The 22,190-nt window shown below is 40.9% G+C and overlaps 1 protein-coding gene across 1 annotated transcript; it reads left to right on the forward strand.

Annotated features, from left to right (window-relative positions):
* Positions 1-193: 193 nt before the first annotated feature.
* Positions 194-12,783, forward strand: LOC126382097 (solute carrier family 22 member 3-like). Its single transcript, XM_050031836.1, has 12 exons — positions 194-275; positions 1,127-1,350; positions 1,827-2,010; positions 2,483-2,612; positions 5,091-5,219; positions 6,078-6,270; positions 7,044-7,149; positions 9,079-9,314; positions 10,113-10,192; positions 10,537-10,712; positions 11,587-11,741; positions 12,688-12,783. Exons 1-12 carry the CDS (start codon positions 234-236, stop codon positions 12,749-12,751), a joined length of 1,719 nt encoding a protein of 572 aa, XP_049887793.1. The 5' UTR covers positions 194-233; the 3' UTR covers positions 12,752-12,783.
* Positions 12,784-22,190: the final 9,407 nt, after the last annotated feature.

The following is a 22,190-nucleotide window of genomic DNA, read 5'->3' on the forward strand; positions in this document are numbered from 1 at the left end:
AAACTATCTTCGCATGATAAGTGCGTATAGCAACTTCTCTCCAATTTACAGATTTGATTTATCAACATTAAACGTATCACTGTTATTACTCATTATGATATGGAATTTGTGATAGGGATGTTAATCAATATTTTATCGATCTTCAGGTGTGTTCACCCAAAATGTATAATCCAGTAGTCGACAGACTCTGTTAGGTACGGATTGTGTATAATAAATAATAATTGATAATATAAATGGAGTTAGTAAGTGAAGATAATAAAAAACGAATAGACGAGGTAGGTTCATTATGATTTTGATATTTTATTGAATCTTTTACCACCTACTGTGTAAGTACTCCTAATTATTGAAATACGTAGGGCATTTATTTTACTAAATACTTAATTGTAAAAGAAAGATTTTCCCCAATCGTAATTTTGTTTTATGTTCTAACAACATAAACATAAGCTCACTACTATAGACCAACGTGGTGGTGAGCCGTATCGCCGTCTATAATGGTCGAGCCAATTGTGTTAGTAAAAAGTGCACTTAAGTTAAACTAATAAGTAATAACTCATTGGTGTAAATCCGTTAGCGGGGTTCGAACCGGCTCCCCGTTTGATAAGCAGGCCGGTGTATCACAGGTCCATAGTGAATGACATTATTTTGTACTAGTTTTCTTACCCGGGAGTCCGCGTGCACTTCGGTTCTTTTCCACGCCCTTTTCATCCCCTTGAGAATATTATAATAATAATACAATATTTAATATATAATATTATATATAATTAAATTATTATTAATTATTTTTAATATTATTTTTCCGAAGGGGGTACATACTCCACCACTGCTCCAATGCGGGTTGGTGGATGTGTTTCTACGGCTAATAGGCGGGGACCAACGGCTTAACGTGCCCTCCGAAGCACGGAGTTGCTCCCCCCTCCGGTTGATTGAGGGGAGGCCTGTGCCCAGCAGTGGGACGTATATAGGCTGTTTATGTTATGAGTTTTGTATTATTTTTCCATGTTCTTCCCTAGGTCTCAAACTATGTCCATTCCAAATTTCATCTAAATCGGTTCAGCGGTTTAAGCGTGAAGAAGAAACAGACAGGCAAAGTTACTTGCGTATTCATAATATTAGTCTGTATATCCAGGTTTGTCCACCCTCCGATAAGCCGTCAGACATCGGCGCAGCGCTAGAGAATGTGATCCACCACGTGGGCGATATGGGCACGTACCAGCGGCTCCTCTTCGTCGCCATGATGCCCTTCGGCGTGTTCTGGTCGTTCGTCTACTTCGGCCAGATGTTCCTAACAGCCACGCCGCAGGAGCACTGGTGCTATGTGCCGGAGTTGGCCGCTTTGCCTCTTGATGCGAGGTAAAATAAAAAAAAATATACACACATATAAAAGTCACTCCCGTTTATTTTATAGGCGTCATCCATCTCTTTTAGACATTCATACTACACAGTGTCCGGCCCGCGCAGCACGGCAGCCGCGCCGCGCCGCGCGCTTCGCGAATTAGGTATATCGAGGGCTACATCCGTGACGAGGGAACAATACGACGTTCGACGTTTATCCACCCACGTACATTGCATTCGCTGCATCTATTGCTCGAAGACAAATATCGCGTCGTGCGCGGCACGGTAACGGTGCGCCATATAAGCCAATATGAGAGTGGTCAGGAATTGTCATTATACATTGAAGTTGTTCTTTTATAAGCTAAGCTAAAAACTTAATTAACACACAGGCGAGTTTATTTTGAGTTTTCATAACAAAATCTTACCAGCCCACTTTCTCGGTTCGTTTCAAACATTTACTTATAATAATAACTAAAATATATTTTCCATAACAGCCGCAACCTCTCTATCCCCGGCGCTGTCAGCGGCGAGTACGACCACTGCATCATGTACGATGCCAACTGGACTGAAGTACTGGAGGTGATGCAACCCCCTCACCCTGATACTCCGACTGTGCCGTGTCGTAACGGCTGGGTGTTCCTGCACTATGATATACCGTACTCTACTGTTGTTAGTGAAGTGAGTACAATATTGGTGCTTCTATCTCAATTATCCATTCAACCCCCTCCGCGGAGGGGAACCGGAGTTCCGGTTGATTGAGGGGAGGCCTGTGCTCAGTAGTAGGACGTATATATGAGATGGAGTACCAACCTCATCAACCCTGGTGTAAGGGCTACTATTGAGCCGCCAAAGGTCCCTGACATGGCTCATGTAACGACTACTTACTTACACCAGTAATTAGTAACCGGTACCAACGGCTTAACGTGCCTTCCGAAGCACGGATTATCTTACTTTCGGACAATCTGATGATCAGCCAGTAATGTTCCAAACTAGGGACCACAAAGTAATTTTTGTGATATGTCCCCGCCGGGAATCGAACCCGGGACGGATCGTGAGCCCAACAATCAACCACTGGACCACGAAGGTCGTTAATTATATCACTAATAGGTAAAGTAACTGGGTACCTACATCGCTTCTTTACTTCTTCCAGCGAGAATGGGTGTGCGACCGAGCATATCTGGAGCCTCTGTCGCAGGCCATCAACTTCCTAGGGTCCATATTTGGAGGCATCTTATTTGGAACTCTGGCGGACATGTTTGGCCGAGTACCGATGTTAGTATGTGAGTAAACCTGTTTATTTTGAACTATGGAATTCCTAAACGGCCGCATCAGAAGTGAGGTGATCCAGGGAATGAAAGTTACTGATATAGTTGAGAGGATTAGCAAGCTGAAGTAGCTGGTCACTGAACAGTGTGCCGAAGAGCCGATTATAATAATTCCTTCGATCCTGACATACTTCATCATCATCAGCCGTACGACGCCCACTGCTGGGCATAGGCCTCCCCCAAGGATCTCCACGACGATCGGTCCTGCGCTGCCCGCATCCAGCGGCTTCCCGCGACCTTCACCAGATCGTCGGTCCACCTTGTAGCGGGCCTACCCACTGAGCGTCGTCCGACACGCGGCCGCCACTCCAGAACCCTTCCGCCCCAGCGGCCATCGGTTCTCCTCGCCATGACATACTTACATACTCCTGACATACTTATCAATCAATAACGTTTTCATTTTCTAGAATCGAGAGACTTGAGAAATTAAGTAAGTACATAAATTAAAGAGAATTGTCGTTAACAGCGACTCCCCCGAACGGCGACTGCTGCAGCTTGACATCACGTCTGTCATTTACATGTACCTACAGTTCAAAACACAATTTTAATCACGAGATTCCTTCGTGGTGTTTCCTTAATCTCATAAAATCTTAAATTGATTCATTATGAATGTAACGAAATGAATCCCCTTACTTATAATATGTAAATTAAATCGATTTGCATATATATATGTTTAAACAAAATTAGACTCAAATGAAGTAACATTTTCATGTAACCGTAAAAGGTTACTGTAATTGTCAAAATCCGGTTTTCCCACAAGACAAATGTATCATGATAAACCATGAAAAATGAACAGCAGTGTACTTTACATACATAACATAAGCTCACGACTAAATCCCAATTAGGGTAGCCAGATGTACATCCATTGCCAGATGAACTAAGTATCTACTCCTCACCGAGCTTTTTGTTAGACCAACGTGATAAAGTGGTGAGCCGTCTATAAGGCCGGATTTCCACTGACGCGAAGATGGGCGGAGAAGAGCGGAGATGTGCGGATTTGACCAATCACAACGTTCGAGAGAGCGAAAAACGAAGACGCTCTGTCACTTTCTTTGTGATTGGTCGATTCCTGAACATCTCCGCTCATCTCCGCACAGCTCCGCGTCATGGAAACGCAGACTAACGGTCGAGCCATATAAAATGTCGAACATGCACTTAAGATAAATAACATGCTACAAATACAGAAATAATAGTTCTCAAGGGAATGCTGGTGTTTGTGAGAGAGTTAAAGTGGCAATAAAATAAAGTATTATATGATACATGGTCGACAAATGCTCGTAAATTTCTTCATGCTGTACGTACTTTACTGTTCAAAGAGGAAGTAAAATACACTTTGTAGTGTATGATATTTTAGTTTATTAACGAATACAATGATCACAAAAAGCATAGGTAAGTACTTACCTAGAATGCTGTCAGATGTTTAAAAGTACCTACTTACATACTCTCCCGGGCACATAATCTCCCTATCCATCCATAGGGAAGGCCCGTGCCCCAGCAGTGGGGACGTTAATGGGCTGGTGATGAATGAATGAATGACTTACATACTTTCCCGGGCATGCCGACATCCTTATAGGGATTGTGTCCTTTTGAATAAGATGGCTTATGGGCTGTCCTGATGATCTTATCCGCGGGTGAACACATCGCCATAATCATCAAGCTTGAAATTCAATTGAATGAATTGTCCACTCCTGGAAATAGGCCTGCCTCAAGCCTTACCACATTTACAGCTCGGACACTCCATACAAAAATCTCGTTCTTATCGGGTGCTGCCCGGTGCGTGCGAACGAGAGAGTCCATGCACTCACTGCGTAGAGGCTTACGGCCATCTAGACAAAAGTTTAACTCAAAGGGGATGAGGTAAACCTAGCTTGGCGCCCGATACGAATGGGGCGGGGTGGAGAATTACCGTTCTACACAAAGTGTTATTCTTCATTCTATGGCGGAGTGTCCGTTCTATACCTAGGTAGTATTACTGTTTATGCCACAATGACTGACGGTCAGTCATTGTCAGGTAAATCACTTCGTTTATAGTCTCTCTCGGAGTACCAACCAGGTCTCCTTCTTCAAACTTCCGTATTTTTTCTTTCTCTTTCTGTCAAATGCCCTTTCATTTTCTTCTTGTACCTACCTTTCGTAGTCCTCCTATGTACTTCTGTCTTTCCTACTGTTAAACATCTATTCTTATTGTCTTCACCTTGTACTTTTAGTTTTAGCACCTTATCTTGTACACTTTTGTCCATGCATTCTTTCTTGTTATTTTCATCCAACAAATGACGAAATTCCAGATCTTCTTCTGATGAACACAAGGGGGCTGGTCAAACCAGGAATGCCTAACAATGCGGAGAAAATTAGCTAAAATGCATGGGACAGTCCCCGTCCTTTGGCCACGTCAGAGTTTAATGTAAGTAATTATTATTGTTTTTCTGTTGTCAGTGGCAAACTTGTGTGCATGCGTGGGCGGCGTGGCGACCACGTTCACCAGCGGCTTCTGGGACTTCACGATCTGCCGGTTCCTGGTCGGGATGTCGTGCGACAGTCTTTTCCTAATGATGTACATCCTAGGTAATTATAGGTGTCCTAATAGAAGGCGGAGGCAGTACTTAGGAAAAGTGTAAAGAAGTCGAATCAATGGAAGGAACCATAGTGCTACCAGGATGAGAATTGGCTTCTTGGCAGCCTGGACAAATGAGATAGGTACGGTCACGAGTACTAATATGTATACACTTTGAAACCATGTCACATTAACTTTTTTGACAAATTAAACCGTAAGTCTCATTAGATGTCAAATATGATAGTGCGACAGGCTTCTAAAGTGGGTACATGATATTGCTCATGACTGTACACATAAAGAGAAAATGAATTCGCATGGACAGGATGAAGACCAGGTGGTGTATATGTTAACGCTCGTCCCGGCTTAACAAAAGCTCAAGATTCAAATCCCGTCCGAGTAAGACTTTTTCGATTTAAGTAATTCTCTTTGTATGAGCGGCGAACTAGGTTACCTATGTAAGTTTTGTTCAGCAGATCTTTGTGTTGCCCAATTCCCACTGAATTGGATTTACTGGATTATATTTCATAAAGAAAATAAAAGTGTTCATTGGAACGGGACACGTTTAATCAAGGCTCAAATAGAAGAGAGATATAGACAACACAATAGATAGATAAAATACTTTATTGAGCACAATGGACACAAAATACAGAGATAAGGACAACATATACAGAAAAGCACATTAGGTGGCCTTATTGCTCATGCAGCAATTTCTTCCAGGCAACCTTTGGGTACAGGAAAATTACAACAACAACACTTTATAAGTAAAGTAGTCTTTACAAACGTCAATTAGTGTTGCTCGCACAGTATATGAATAATGAGGTATTTACATTTCAATAAGTTTATGATATTCACCCATTACTTTACTCCAGTTCTAGAATACGTGGGCACGACCCACCGCACTTGGGTGGCCAATCTGTCCATCGCCTTCTATTTCGGCACCGGCTGCCTGCTGCTGCCCTGGATAGCTCTCTGGGTCTCCAACTGGCGGCATCTGAGCCTGGTGCTGTCGCTGCCCATGTTGTTCGTACTACTCACGCCGTTTTTTGTTCCTGAAAGCACTAGGTAAGTAAGTTGTCCCAAGAGCATAGAAAGGTATGTAGAATGGTAACTCCGCCCCGCGCCAATTCGTAACCGGCGTCGATTTACCTCACCCCCTCTGAGTCTAAATGGCCGTAAGCCGGTAAGGAGTAAGAGAGCGCACGGATTGTCTCTTCTCGCTCGCACTTACGCGGTAATGAGGTTTTTTGGAGTGTCCGGGGTGCGCCAAGAGGCTTATTTTTATTTCCCCCAAATCATCATCATCAATCATGATCACCAGGTTGTCCGAAAGTAAGATGATCCGTGCTTCGGAAGGCACACTAAGCCGTTGGTCCCGGTTAATACTTACTGATTTTATGTTTATTTTTTTTAAAGAATGTCTAGGGCCCTGTGCCTGTGCTTTCTTACAGCTTCTTTTCCCCGGCTATACAGGTTGTGAGAAGCTGCAGTAGTTTTAGGCGGATGAGACGTTCGTTATGTAAAAATTGACGATTCAAAGTGTAACTATTTTTGAATTTGAATTTGATGTAAGTAAGTACCGTACCTAGTCGTTAGATGAGCCATGTCAAGTCATGCCTTTGGCGGCTCAATAGTAACCATGACACCAGGGTTGATGAGGTTGGAGTACCACCTCACAACTCACACGATAGAAGTTAATAATATAGTTCTGATGTAAATCACAGCTACGGCGTAAATAATTTACACAGAATGTCTTTATATTTATTTATTTACTTAAGTACATTTATATTTTCGGAAACGTTTGGTTCGAATAATCGATTTATTATAATATTTCACAGATGGCTGGTTTCCAAAGGCAATATCAACAAAGCTGTAAAGATTCTGCGCAGATTTGAAAAGATCAACGGGAGGAAAATACCTAGAGATGTTTTTGATGATTTTGCTGTAAGTAAGTTATATTACGTGAATGTTTGCTGTACAGTTATTGGGTTGATTTAAATTTCGGTTGCTGTAATTTAGGATTTATTTCGGTATGTATTTCGCCACCGTGGTAGCCCATTTGGTAGAACGCTTGCCTCTTACTTTGAGGTCGCAGGTTCGAATCCAGTACACCAACTATTGCAAAATAAAACTTAGAAATAGGTATACGTGCGCCTTTCTCGAAACATCAAAACGAAAATGTTCTATCGAATTTGTATGGAAATACTTTTTTTTTTTTTTTTTTTGACGTGACTTATTGTAGATTTGCCGCAGATGGCATTAACTACTTGGCCGGACAAATGGGGAGCGCTGAAGGCTCTCACCCGGTACAACGTTTAAGACAACAGGCCTGAGGGTGCCCAGTATATGGAAATACTGGTTATGTCACGTTATCAGTGAAAAATCAGTTAAAAGTAGTACTTATTGTTAATTAATTCATAAGTAAATTTCTAAAATAAGTCAAGAAGAAAAATGAGCTTGATTTTTGATCATGTTGGCCTGCCTTCTATTTCTAGATTACATAACATACATAACATAAACAGTCTATATACGTCCCACTGCTGGGCACAAGCCTCCACTCAATGAACCGGAGGGGGTATGGATACTCCACCACGCTGCTCCACTGCGGGTTGGTGGAGGTGTTTTTACGGCTAATAGCCGGGACCAACGGCTTAACGTGCCCTCCGAAGCACGGAATCATATAATTTTTTTGGACAATCAGGTGATTCAAGCCTGAAAAGTTCTTACCAAACAGAGGACAGTCTTACAAAGTGATTTCAACAATGTCCCCATCGGGAATCGAACCCGGACCTCCAGATCGTGAGCCTAACGCTCTAACCACTACACCACGGAGGCTGTTTCTAGATTAGCATTTTATAATTTATCTTCGACCCAGTTAAATGCCCTATAATCGGTTACTTAAATATACATTCCTTATTCTATTTTGTTACTAAGTATATAGTACCTGTGTCTGAGGCCAGTGTTGCTCTGTGACTAACGTCACAGTCTGTATTTGAAACCATTTTAATAACAAAGTAGACTGGAGATTTGGGAATGGTCTTAGTAGGTACAATGAATATTGCATTTGACAAATTATACTACAGTTGCCTCTTTGTTTGAACGAAGAAGATAAATGTGTCTGTTTTAAAAGTTTAGTGTAAGATAGATTATAATATATTTTAGGTAGGTAGATGTAATAAGTATCTATGAAAAGAACCAATATAAGTATATATAATATGTGTAACCAACAGCTACAAAACAAAATATACACTATAATAAATCTTAAGCTATATCGTTGAGCCAATAATAGGTTACCACGAATTACTTGAAAGAAAGAAAAAATATTTTTGTTCGACATACTTATTGTTTTCACATATTAAAACAAAATAATACAATTATGAATGTATGCCGAAACGGTTCCACCTCAGCATAATGCCATAGTCTATGCCATGCATATGCTTGAGCAGATATAGTTATGTAGGCTGCTCATTTTAGCCATTGTACCTACCTACTCAGTGTTTTTTTATTGACTCTTTGATATTCTAGTCGTGATTCGGAGGAACTCAGAAAATCGTTTTGGAGCTACTTTGGGGACTTTATTTCTTTAAGTTATTTACTTATTTCTTTATTTCTTTAAGTAATCCGGAGGACAAGTATACTTATACCTTATTTAACGTAGCATAATTAGATTTAAGTAGGTGTTTCTCGACTTTTACGTACGGTCACGAGCATTAATATGTATACACTTTGGTACCATGTCACATTAACTTTTTTGACAATTTAAACCGTAAGCCTCATTAAATGTCAAATATAATAGTGCGACAGGGTTCTAAAGTGGGTACACGATATATATAGCTCATGACTGTACATTACTTTGTTTCACAATTCTACCAGCTCATAGCCAGAACCTCAAAGCCAGAGAAAGAAGAAAGCGCGCTGATGCTCTTCAAGACCCCGTCTCTCCGCATCATCCTGATCTTCCTCATCATCGCGTTCATGGCTGTGGCTGTCGTGTTCGACGGGCTGATACGTCTGTCCGAGACCCTTGGCTTGGACTTCTTCCTCACGTTCACAGTTACTTCTGCTACGGAGATACCTTCAATCGCTATCCTCGTTTTGCTGCTCGACAGGTCAGTGGAGTTTTATAAGGAGGCCTCCGTGGCTAGGGTTAGACCCAAACGTCCTAACCTAGTGGTTTGAGTCTTGATGTGGTGGTCTCGGGTTCGATCAAGAAAGAAAGAAAAACAATACTAACCACAGTAAGAGACAGAGGCAGACAGTCCGCTGCCTTGCTCCTGAAAGGCTTACTTTCATTTATTTTTTGACGTGACTTATTGTAGATTTGCCGCTGGTGGCATTAATTACTTGGCCGGACCAATGGGGAGTGCTGAGGGCTCTCACCCGGTACAAAATTTAAGACAACAGGCCTGAGGGTGCCCAGTTAGGCGCGAAACTCGGCTCAGGGAGTCGTCTGAGAGGAAAAATATTTGAAAGAATTAATCAACCTTAGTGGGTCGATAGCGATAAGCGCTAATTGAGGGAAATTGTCGACCACGCCGGCGGGGTCGGTATCGGGGTTCTGAAGTGTTTGGTGTCGCGAGCTGATTGGCCGCCTCTATGGTTCGAGTAATCGGGTCGTCAGGATGTATTCGGAAGCCGCAACTACCAGGGATTAAAGGCTTACACAACCATTTAAATGGGAGACCCATCATTAAAGTGAGACCCGTCAGTGGCGGTGACGTAAATTTAGCTCGCAGGCGATGACGCGACGCGCAGTGTCCGTTCTACGTAGTGTTATTCTTTTTTGTATAAATTAGATTACTTACTGATAGTCCATCGCCTGTCTATAATGGATATAAAAAAATCACAATCAAATCAAGGCTGTTCACTCGTAATATTGATTTATTTATAATCATCATGATTTGCAGATATGGCCGGCGGAAATTGGTATGCGTCCCTATTATGTTGGCCGGGCTGATTTCTTTCATAGCCGCTTTTGTACCTAGAGGTAAGTTAAGTTTTTATCGCAATTGAAATCGATTAATATATGATGTAATTTGTGTTTTATAAACACGTGTGTAGCTTAGTGGCTTCTGTTGATAAGAGTGGAAACTGAAGAAGTAAGAAAACCTGGTCAATCGGTAGAATAAATCTAAAATCAGGATAAACTTAATATAACCGACATTTTATCACGTTTTCCTATGACGTCACACACAGCTGTTTCATTTGACTAACTAGTTGGAACTAGCCTATTCCGGATTTGAATTTGGAACTGACGTTGTTGCCATTACGTGCTTCCTGCTCTCCGACATAAGTAATTAAGTATACATTAACTCTTTCCTTTGCCTCCAGGCATAGCATCAGTATCTCTCGCGGTCCTGGCGCGGTTCTTCACGAACATGTCATACGGCGCCGTCATCCAGTGGACACCGGAGCTGCTGCCCACAGCGGTGCGAGCTTCAGGAGCCTCCTTCGTGCACATCAGCGCCTTCGCTGCTGTAGCATTCTCGCCCTTCATCGTGTTCTCTGTAAGTCCCTTCCTGCCGTGAACAACTCACGCTTGCGATCCCTAAAAGCAGTAAGTAGATCCATGACCTCAAGTAGGTAATCAGAAGGTAAATGATACTTTTGATGCGGTATGTAGTCCTAACTGTCCTTAGATGGATACAACGAACCATGTGGTTTATAGCGTAGAGCAATGCTTTTGCTAACGACACAACAAATCGACCTGGGTACTCTATCTACAAGAAGAAATAGAAGAAGATGAAGAAGAAGGCAAGAAACCCCTGCTCTATTTTTGCCTAAAAAGTAGCATTGAGAATGCTAAACCGACAAGAGCGTGTCGATAAATTACTGATGACTCTCCCTACGTCTGAGAGTTGTGTGTGTTATGCAAGCAATTTGGCTCAATCTACGACCAACGTGTTTTCAGTAAACTTCAACAAGCTTGATATAAAAATCAATACAGAATAAACAGGCAGATAACATCAAGGCTGAAACAGCTTAGGCACGAAATGTGAACTGTACAATGTCAAAGGGAAATAATTTAAAACATGCTATAAATTAGTCTATTTAAAGTGTTTCAACAGCAAAACTTATATCGATGTCGGCCTATTTCAGTCCGTCTTCTTCGATATCATACTAGACCAAAATGCCTTCCCGATACTTAACTGCCTCACTGAGCAAGAGTCTTGTCTGGGTAACTTTAATGGTTAAGATTTCAGGGATACTTAATTAAGTAGTACAGTAGTAGTAATAGTTACCTACTCTTGGTGATCTTCTTTTTCTGTCCTATGGATTGTGGTTCAATGACCGTTCTGTGATCGGTGTGTTTGGTGTGCCAAAGCTGATGTCAAAGTTCATTGTTATATGTGGTGATAACAACTAATATGCGTCCTCCAGGAGCGAGCATGGGAAAGTCTGCCACTTATCCTGGTGGCGGTGGTGGGTCTACTGGGGGGAGCTATGGCGCTGCTGCTGCCTGAGACCGCTGGCAGGCCCATGCCACAGACCATGGAAGACTGGGAGCAACTAGCTAGCACCCGGCCTTACCAGAGGTAAGAGCGTGCATGGGAGAGTCTGCCATTCAATCAGGTGGTCGTGGTGGGTCAACTGGAGGGAGCCATGGCGCCACTGCCGCTGGAGACGGCTGTCAGGCTCATGACGTAGATTACGGATGACTGGGAGCAGCTAGCCAGCACCCAGGCTTTCCAGAAGTAACAACGAACATAGCAGTCTGCCATTGATGTTGTAGTGGTGGCGGCGGAACTACTGGGGAAGTTATGGCGCTGCCGCTGCCGGAGACAAAAGGCAGACTCATGCTAAAGATTACGGATGACTGGGGGCAGCTAGCCAGCACCCGGCCCTTCCACAGGTAAGAACGAGCATAGGAGAGTCTGCCGCAGTTCAGAGAATATGGTGGTGGCACCTTCCCGTGGTCCTCCAACCTTTCGGTCATACATCTAGACCCATGAGCTTAATCACGGGTTCCGCACAAACATAAAAAGCTCACGACTGTACCCCAATCAGAGGTACATCCATCGCAAGGTAAACTAAGTACCTACACTTCACCGAGCATTTTTTTGTGCTCTTTTTCTAGTTTTTTGTTTATAGACTCATCATATCTAGCGTTATCCCGTTTTCACAGAGTCCGCTAATCTAACCTGAAGATTTGACAGGTCCGGTTTTTTAAAGAAGCGACTGCCTGCCTGTCTGACCTTCCAACCCGCGAAGGGAAAACTAGCCCAATATCGGTTAGATTACGTACCTCCGAAAGACATTTCTCGGGCATATGGGTTTCCTTAAGATGTTTTCCTTCACCGCTGAGCGCGTGATATTTGTAATCCAAATGTGAATTCGAAAAACGATTTCCAATATCATAGGTTTTACGCCCGTGCTGGATTCGAACTTCCGACCTTACAGTGAAGGTCAAGCGTACTTCCAACTGGGCTCCCACTGGTTTTTTTTATAGGCTATTTATTATTATTATTGTCTATCTTGCAGGAAGCGCAAGCCGGCCCAGATGGGGTCATCGACGCCTGCCGCCGTGGTCCAAGGACATACCTAGCATCGTCACAATACACGCTTCGTTGCTACAAAAACCTTTTATTTCGCAACTATTTCACAACCGAAGCTAACATTACATTATACCTAAAGTAGGATGCTATAAAACACATTTTATAGCATCCTACTTTACTTTTTTTTGACAGAGTGAGAAACAGGAGAGATGTGGTGTAAAAGACGATATAGTGACTAAGATTGTCAAGGGTCTATTACTTACGGTAAATCACTACATAGTATAAAACAAAGTCGCTTTTCTGTCCCTATGTACGCTTAAAACTCCAAAACTACGCAACGGATTTTGATGCGGTTTTTTTAATAGATAGAGTGATTCAAGAGGAAGGTTTATATGAATAATACATCCATTAAATAGTGGAGAAGAACTGTTATTTATGAGGTATTTAATGTGATGTCGTAAATATTTTCATTATTTCCTCAGCATTGCACCCGAGCGAAGCCGGGACGGGTCGCTAGTCTAAAATAAGTCACGAAAAAAATTAAACTATTCGGCCGAAATGTGTAGTATCTTCATGCTTGTTCGTCGCTTTAGAGTAGGTACTCTTGAGCTGGCTTTTCTTGAAAACATCCTGGATCTGATCTCGGTATATTGTAGGATTTCAGTACCTTATGTTATGTATTAATATTTGGCTGCGCTTTGTCTTGTGGCCAGATTCACCCTATTAAGGATCACGAGCATTGATTTTAATTATTGAGCCGTGGTAGTCTAGTCTAGTTGGAAGATCGCTTTACTCTCATAACGGAGTCGCAGGTTCAAATCCAGGTTTTCAACCAACGATTTTTCAATTCATGATCTTAAATGATTACGCGCTCAGCGGTGAAGGAAAACATCGCGTGTAAACCCACATACGTACCTAATACCTCAATACGAGAAATGTGTTTTCGGAGATACCCGTGTGATCTTACCTGTGTTTGGACTGGTTTTCCCTTTGGGTTGGATGACAAATCTTCAGGTTAGGTTAAGCGGGAAACGCAGCGGGAAACGGAATAACGCTAGGAAGATGATGAGTCTTAAGTTTGTGTCTGAGTTAATGTGTTCATCCTAAAATAACCCCAATTACTGCAGGAACCTCCTCATTTCATTTTAAGTTAAGAAAGAGACAATGATTGAACAACCGTTAATTTTAATATGAATGAGTGAAACACGCAGGTTGCGTGCTGTCAGCTTAACTCTGGCGGGTTATATTGGCAATATAAAATTTTGGGAGGTCTTTTTTTAATATCCGCCTAAATTGACGTGTGTTCTATAAATTTTACGCTTGACGATTACCAGTCCCTCTCCTTTTCGGCGGATAAAAATGACAGACAACTTAAAATAAACGTAGTTTTTTTTGTGTTTTTATCTTGCGATCAGTCTCATTGACTATAAACAGATGAGTTGGGTTTATATGGCATGGAGGACGCTACTCCCAGCTAAGTCAGTCCTTTCTTTGAAGTTTCCTTATCGAAGATGTCTCGTTTCTTTTTTAGACGACGCCGCGACGCGCGAAAAAAAATACATGTTTTTTGCGACGGAAAATTCCACTTGATATCGACTCAGAATCATGGTCTGACTCATCCCTCAAAGTTTTCGTTACGATGTCACTAACACCCTGTATATGGGTTTGGGACGACATTTGGGAGTTTGGCGTTTTTCGTTTTTAGATGGTGTGTAGGTGTACTGGAATCAGTACTAATGTCTACTTAGACAAACATCGCAGTTTAAATATGTATTAGTCGAGGCAAATGTAAATAAAGGAAGCTACGAAATGGTTTTCAAGCTTTTGTCCACGCCTACACGTGCGAATAACAAGAATAGGTAAAATTGTGTTTACTTATTTACTCCACAGGTATATATCGGAGATCCGTGTTGCTCTATGGGGCCGTCCATTAATCATGCGTGGCTCGAGAGGGAGGAGGGGTCTATGACAAAATCACGAAATATCATATTGTAGTAATAGGTGAATCTCAAAATTTCAAGTTTGGTGGCGAAAATTCATATTATTTTTTCGTGAAAAATTGGGTTCCGACATGAAAAAGATCCAAAAGGATCCTCGGTTCCGACATGAAAAAGGAATTTTTCAATTCCCAATTTTCCCAATTTCCCCAATTTTTCACGAAAAAATTATATGACAGTCGCCACCAAACTTGACACATTGTGATATTCACCCTAATATATAACGAGTATTATTTTTTCAGCAAACGCGCGATACTGAACCGAAAAGCGGCGTTTCGTGCAATTATTTTTGTAGATACTTACTAAAAATACACGTGATATAGGATAGGGGGGGGGGGGGGGGGGGTGTAGTCTTGAAGGGGGAGGGGGGTTAAAAAATGCCAAAAAAAAACATCACATGATTAATGGACGGCCCCTATGGTATATATTTATCTTTGGATCATAGATAATTGATATCACGAGGTTTCCAAGATTTGTGCAATGGCTGCCCCCTGTCTTGTCCTCTTTTACATGGAACTAAAACATAGCTGCCGTTGAGTATGTATACTATACATGTCAGCCTACCCTATAGGGGTGATGCTATGTTATGTTGGCTAATCCACAACCGGAGAACGGGATGTAATGTACCATATCAGCTAATAATACGGAGCCCAAAGGTTGACGAAGAGAATGAAGAAGAAGAGGGAAGTTTTAGCCACATTGAAAAAACGTAAACGTAACGTAACGTAAACGTAACGTAACGTAAACGTAACGTAACGTAAACGTAACGTAGTTAGTCTCAACAGACTAGATGTTGTTTTCTTTTTATGATGAACTAGCTTTTGCCCGCGACTTCGTCCGCGTGGCGTCTTATATAAGAGAGAGATCTTTGTGTGTGTGGGAGTGCATACTTATGCAGTTTAGATTTTTTCATACAATTTTTTTCCCAATAACTCCCATTTTTCAAAATACAGCCAAAAATAAACTTTATATTTACTAAGGTATGCATGCATGCTAGATTGAATCAATTGATTGAATTGATTTTTTTTTAAATTGATTGTTCATTGAGTTTTAATTTTAATACACACTTCCTCTCTTCCCTTCAACGTTGCTGTGCCCTACAGGGTCCATGTTTTAGTTCCTATGCCTATGTAACACCCCATTGTACTACATGGAATGCAATAAATAATTTAATTGAATTGAATTGAAAACATCTATCTTACGCGGTTTCGATTTTTTCATACAAATGTTTTTTTCCCGCAAACTGCCGTTTCCGTGGGAATTTTGCAATATTCTGTTGCAACTAAGCTTTCAGTTAACTAAGGTACCTGCATGCCAAATTTCAAGCGTCTAACTTAAGCGGTTTAGATTTTTCACACAAAAGGATTTTCCCGCTAATTTCCGTTCCCGTGGGAATTCCGGGAATTTCTTTCTTAGTGCACCTCTACGGTACCTAAGCTATGTCCCTTCAAAATTTCAAATGCCTACGTTTAGCCGTTCAGGCTATGCGTTGATATGTCAGTCACTGAGTCAGTCAGTTTCTCCTTTTATTTAGATTTGATTTATTCATACAAATGTTTTTTCCCGCTAACTACCATTCCCGTGGGAATTTTGTAATATCCTGTTGCAACTAAGCTTTAAGTTTACTAAAGTACCTGCATGCCAAATTTCAAACGTCTAACTTGAGTGGTTTAGATTTTTCATACAAAAGGATTTTCCCGTTAATTCCCGTTCCCGTGGGAATTTCGGGAATTCCTTTCTTAGTGCACCTCCACGGTACCTAGGGTACCTGCATGACAAATTTCAAACGTCTAACTTGAGTGGTTTAGATTTTTCATACAAAAGGATTTTCCCGCTAATTCCCGTTCCCGTGGGAATTTCGGAAATTCCTTTCTTAGTACGCCTCTACAGTATCTAAGGTACCTGCATAACAAATTTCAAATATCTAATTTGAATGGTTTAGATTTTTCATACAAAAGGATTTTCCCGCTAATTCCCGTTCTCGTGGGAATTTCGGGAATTCCTTTCTTAATGCACCTCTACGGTACCTAAGGTATCTGCATGCCAAATTTCAAACGTCTAACTTGAGTGGTTTAGATTTTTCATACAAAAGGATTTTCCCGCTAATTCCCGTTCCCGTGGGAATTTCAGAAATTCCTTTCTTAGTGCACCTCTACGGTATCTAAGGTACCTGCGAGCCAAATTTCAAACATCTAACTTGAATGGTTTAGATTTTTCATACAAAAGGATTTTCCCGTTAATTCCCGTTCCCGTGGGAATTTCGGGAATTCCTTTCTTAGTGCACCTCCACGGTACCTAAGGTACCTGCATGACAAATTTCAAACGTCTAACTTGAGTGGTTTAGATTTTTCATACAAAAGGATTTTCCCGCTAATTCCCGTTCTCGTGGAATTTCGGGAATTCCTTTCTTAGTACACCTCTATGGTATCTAAGGTACCTGAATGACAAATTTCAAACATCTAACTTGAATGGTTTAGATTTTTCATACAAAAGGATTTTCCCGCTAATTCCCGTTCCCGTGAGAATTTTAGGAATTCCTTTCTTAGTGCACCTCTACGGTACCTATGGTACCTGCATGCCAAATTTCAAACGTCTAACTTGAGTGGTTTAGATTTTTCATACAAAAGGATTTTCCCGCTAATTCCCGTTCCCGTAGGAATTTCGGAAATTCCTTTCTTAGTACATCTCTACGGTATTTAAGGTACCTGCATGACAAATTTCAAACGTCTAACTTGAGTGGTTTAGATTTTTCATACAAAAGGATTTTCCCGCTAATTCCCGTTCCCGTAAGAATTTCGGGAATTCCTTTCTTAATGCACCTCTACGGTACCTAAGGTACCTGCATGACAAATTTCAAACGTCTAACTTGAGTGGTTTAGATTTTTCATACAAAAGGATTTTCCCGCTAATTCCCGTTCTCGTGGGAATTTCGGGAAGTCCTTTCTTAGTGCACCTCTACGGTACCTAAGGTATCTGCATGCCAAATTTCAAACGTCTAACTTGAGTGGTTTAGATTTTTCATACAAAAGGATTTTCCCGCTAATTCCAGTCCCGTGGGAATTTCGGGAATTCCTTTCTTAATGCACCTCTACGGTATCTAAGGTACCTGCATGCCAAATTTCAAACGTCTAACTTGAGTGGTTTAGATTTTTCATACAAAAGGATTTTCCCGCTAATTCCCGTTCTCGTGGGAATTTCGGGAAGTCCTTTCTTAGTGCACCTCTACGGTACCTAAGGTATCTGCATGCCAAATTTCAAACGTCTAACTTGAGTGGTTTAGATTTTTCATACAAAAGGATTTCCCTTCACTACTCTGCTCCTATTGATTGTAGCGTGATGAAAAGTATACTATGACCTGTCCAGGAGTGTGAAGAATAATTGTACCAAGTTTCATTAAAATCCGTCCAGTAGTTTTTGTTTCTATAAGGAACATACAGACAGACAGACAGACAGACAGACAGACAGACAGACAGACAGACAGACAGACAGACAGACAGACAAAAATTTTACTGATTGCATTTTTGGCATCAGTATCGACCACTTATCACCCCCTGATAGTTATTTTGAAAAAATATTTAATGTACAGAATTGACCTCTCTACAGATTTATTATAAGTATAGATGTTGTGTTCACTTGTAATTGGCTTACACATAAGTACTGTTTTACTTTGTTTAATTATGTTCTAACTAAGTATTATAATGTGCATAGTTGTATTGTAAGTGATCCATTAAATAAATAATAACGTAAGATTGCATATTTTGGGCACATACATAGACACACCAGATACCGCATATTGAGGGAAATTTTGGAAGGGAAAATAGATGGGAAACGGGGAAGGGGTAGAAGGAGGATAAATTGGCTGGATAATATTAAGAAATGGACTGAAAATAGGGACGCAGCCGCGCTCTCCAGACTGGCTCAGAATAGGGAAGACTTTGCGGTGGTGGTCACCGACGCCCGATAGGAAGAAGCAGCTTTAGAAGAAGAAGAAAGGTTGACGTTCATCATCATCAGCCCATTAACGTCCCCACTGCTGGGGCACGGGCCTTCCCTATGGATGGATAGTGAGATCGGGCCTTAAACCATCACGCGGGCCCAGTGCGGATTGAAGGTTATTAACGACTGCTAATGCAGTCGGGACCAACGGCTTAACGTGCCTTCCGAAGCACGGAGGAGCTCGAGATGATTTTTTTTTGTGGTCACCCGTCCTATGACTGGCCTTTGCGAAAGTTGCTTAACTTCAACAATCGCAGACCGAGCGCGTTTACCGCTGCGCCACCGAGCTAAAACGAAAAATTAGATAGAGGGACTCCGGTGAAGGCCAAGATCGGTGGTCCTGACGTCAGGATGATCGGTGTATAAGGCTTGCCATTTAGTGCTCCTACATTTTTTTTTTTTTTTTTTTTTTTTATTTTATTTGGGTAGCTTACAGCCTTTTTTACAAAATGAATACTTATAAATACAAACAAATGCCAATGAAAAGCTACCACAAGTGAACATTAAACATTTTAAAATGTCCATACAGACTCAGATACAGCCAGAAATCAAATTAGGTTCCTTGGTCAGCAAGGTTTTTACACTTTGAACGCTACCGCTAAATAGGTCAAAGCGAGTATCAGTATTAAGCTTATTAACTAATCTTAATGTTCTAGGTAAGAAGCTATTGATTCTATAATTAGTGCAACAAGGAGGAACATGAAGCAAAGTATTATGTCGCAAAATTCTATTAGGGATTCTAAGATTGATCATACTGAGGAGATCAGGACAATCAACTTTACATTGTGCCACTTTTAGCAGAAATGATACATCAGCAATCGACCGCCGTAAATTAAGTGGTAAAAGGTGAAGTTTATGGCACATCTGGACATAACTCAAGTCGGTGTAATTTAGATGAAACTTATAACTAAGGAAACGAATAAACTTTTTTTGAATTTGTTCAATACAGTTACGATATTTATCGTAACCTGGGTTCCATATTTGGGAGGCATATTCAAGGTGGCTTCGCACGTATGCACAATAAATAATTTTGATAGTTTTCATCTTTTTGAATGATTTTGATATCCGTTTTACAAATCCAAGTGCTTTGTAAGCTTTATCCACGCATAAATTAATATGTTGGTCGTATTTCAATTTACAATCTAATAATACACCTAGATCTTTAACAGTATCCGTATGATCAATATACTTACCATTCAGCTGATAACTATTCATAAAAGTAATTCTCTTCCTAGTAAAACTTATTGAAAAACATTTCGATACATTTAAGTCTAGCTTGTTGTCGATGCAATAGTTCTGAAGCCTATTAAGGTCATCTTGTAAAAGTTGCGCATCAGATGGACCGTTGACAATTCTATAAATTTTCATATCATCCGCAAAAAGTAAAAACTGCGAATTTTGGAAACAGCATACGACGTCATTTATAAAGATGGCAAACAACAAAGGACCCAGCAAGGAACCTTGCGGAACTCCAGAGGGAACAGGCAGCCATGATGATGAGTAACCATTAAACACAACTGACTGTGTTCTATTCCGAACATAAGAGCTAAACCATCGAAACAAATCGCCCCTTATTCCCAGACCAATAAGTTTCAAAAGCAGTAAGTCATGATCAATGCGATCAAATGCCTTGCTGTAGTCCGTGTATACAGCATCTACTTGGTTGCCAGCGATAATATTTGAAGTGACAAACTCATCAAGAATGGCTAGGTTTGAGACTGTTGACCTACCTCTCAAAAAACCATGTTGCTGTGATATAAATACGTGTTTGATACAGCTATAAAGTTGATTAAAAATGATCCGCTCAAAGACTTTAGCTATCAAGCACAGTTTCGAGATAGGTCGGTAATTTTCAACCATAGTTTTAAGACCCTTCTTGTGAATTGGAGTAATAAACGCAGACTTCCATATCAATGGCACAACACCCTCGACAATTGATCGTTGAAAAAGTATACTAATTGGTACTGAAATCGCATCAGCACAATTGACCAAGAACAAGGCTGGCAGAAAATCAGGACCTGCGGACTTACTCATATCCAGTACCTTGAGGTAGTTTGCTACCCGTAGTTGGTTGATTTCAATATTAGAAATGTCACAGGGTGTACACGGAAATAGAGTTTCATCGGGCAAGTTAGAAGTATTAATGTTAACGTTAAGAAAAGTAGACCCGAAATAAGTGGAGAAGAATTCACTTATCTCTTGTCCCGAGTTACTAGAATCAGAGGAGTACGACATTTTAGCTGGATAAGAACTACTCCCGCGTTCACCCTTGACATAAGACCAAAACTGTTTAGGATTAGATGAAATAGCTTGCTCCACTGAACCAATATATTCCCGGTAACATCTCACCTCCGTTATTTTAACCCTATCACGCAATAATTTAAATATGTTCTCATCAGATTTGTTGTTATAAATTTTATATTTAGTTAAGAATTTAAACTTTTCCCTAATCATTTTTATGAGTGAGGATTTGTACCAGGGAGGATACGAACGTCGTCTAGTTGTACGCGTTGGTATAAACTGATCACGAATCTTATATGTGATTTCATAAAATTTTGCAACCGCATCATCAACCGATCCTTGACGGAGTACAGTATGCCAATCAGTACTTGTTAAATGGCTACATATTTGCTCGTAATCAGCCCTGCGATATAAATAGTAAGTACGCTTTGGTACTTCTAGTGGATCTAGATCAACAAAAGATGGTTGGATAACCAGGGACTTGTGGTGGGGATCTTCTTTTACCAGAGGATCATGGCATTCGGTAACAGAAACAGTACTTGTGCAAAGAACTAAGTCTAGGATAACATTATTGTGATTGGTATGGCAATTGAACTGTTTTAAGCCACAGTCATAAATGGTCTCAACAAATAATGTTGCTATGTCTGTCGATATATTTGTCGGTCTCAGGCCAATGTCAGATGGACACCATAAAATTTCAGGTAAGTTAAAGTCGCCCAATATTAAGTACTCACCAGAGTTTAAACTGCTTATTTCCTTTAATTTGATTAAAAAGTTGTTAAGTTGAATATTAAAAGAATTGCCCATGTTTTGATTAATCAAATATAGTACGCAAATATGAAGATTGACAGTACACCTCGTTCTAGAACCTCGCAATGAAACCGTTAACCACACATCCTCCGCACTTGAATTCCAATCCAAGTCACACGAGGTCGTCAGATCACGGCGTACTGCAATGGCTACCCCACCGCCCTTGGTTTGACGCGTAAGGGCATAATCACGGTCACGTCGATAAACAATATACCTATCGTCAAAAAGTTCCGCGTCCGATATGCCGTCAAGAAGCCAAGTTTCGGTCAATGCTATGACATCATAATTGCTGGTCAGTAAATTACGTATAAAAATATCAGTTTTTGTCCTTAATCCCCTACAGTTCTGGTAATAAACAAAAAGGTTAGAAGACATTTTGAAGAAAGTCATTAACTGGATAACTATCATAACATACTTCACATCCCTCACTTACAATGAAAAAATG

The sequence above is a fragment of the Pectinophora gossypiella genome, chromosome 3, assembly GCF_024362695.1.
Source record: "Pectinophora gossypiella chromosome 3, ilPecGoss1.1, whole genome shotgun sequence".
Classification (NCBI taxonomy): domain Eukaryota; kingdom Metazoa; phylum Arthropoda; class Insecta; order Lepidoptera; family Gelechiidae; genus Pectinophora; species Pectinophora gossypiella.

Excerpts from the sequence above, each read along its gene's own strand:
- LOC126382097 (XM_050031836.1), top strand. The coding sequence starts at position 234 with ATGGAGTTAGTAAGTGAAGATAATAAAAAACGAATAGACGAG. Across the intron at positions 2,011-2,482 it reads ACTCTACTGTTGTTAGTGAA|CGAGAATGGGTGTGCGACCG; the intron begins GTGAGTACAATA and ends TACTTCTTCCAG. Across the intron at positions 10,193-10,536 it reads AGCCGCTTTTGTACCTAGAG|GCATAGCATCAGTATCTCTC; the intron begins GTAAGTTAAGTT and ends CTTTGCCTCCAG.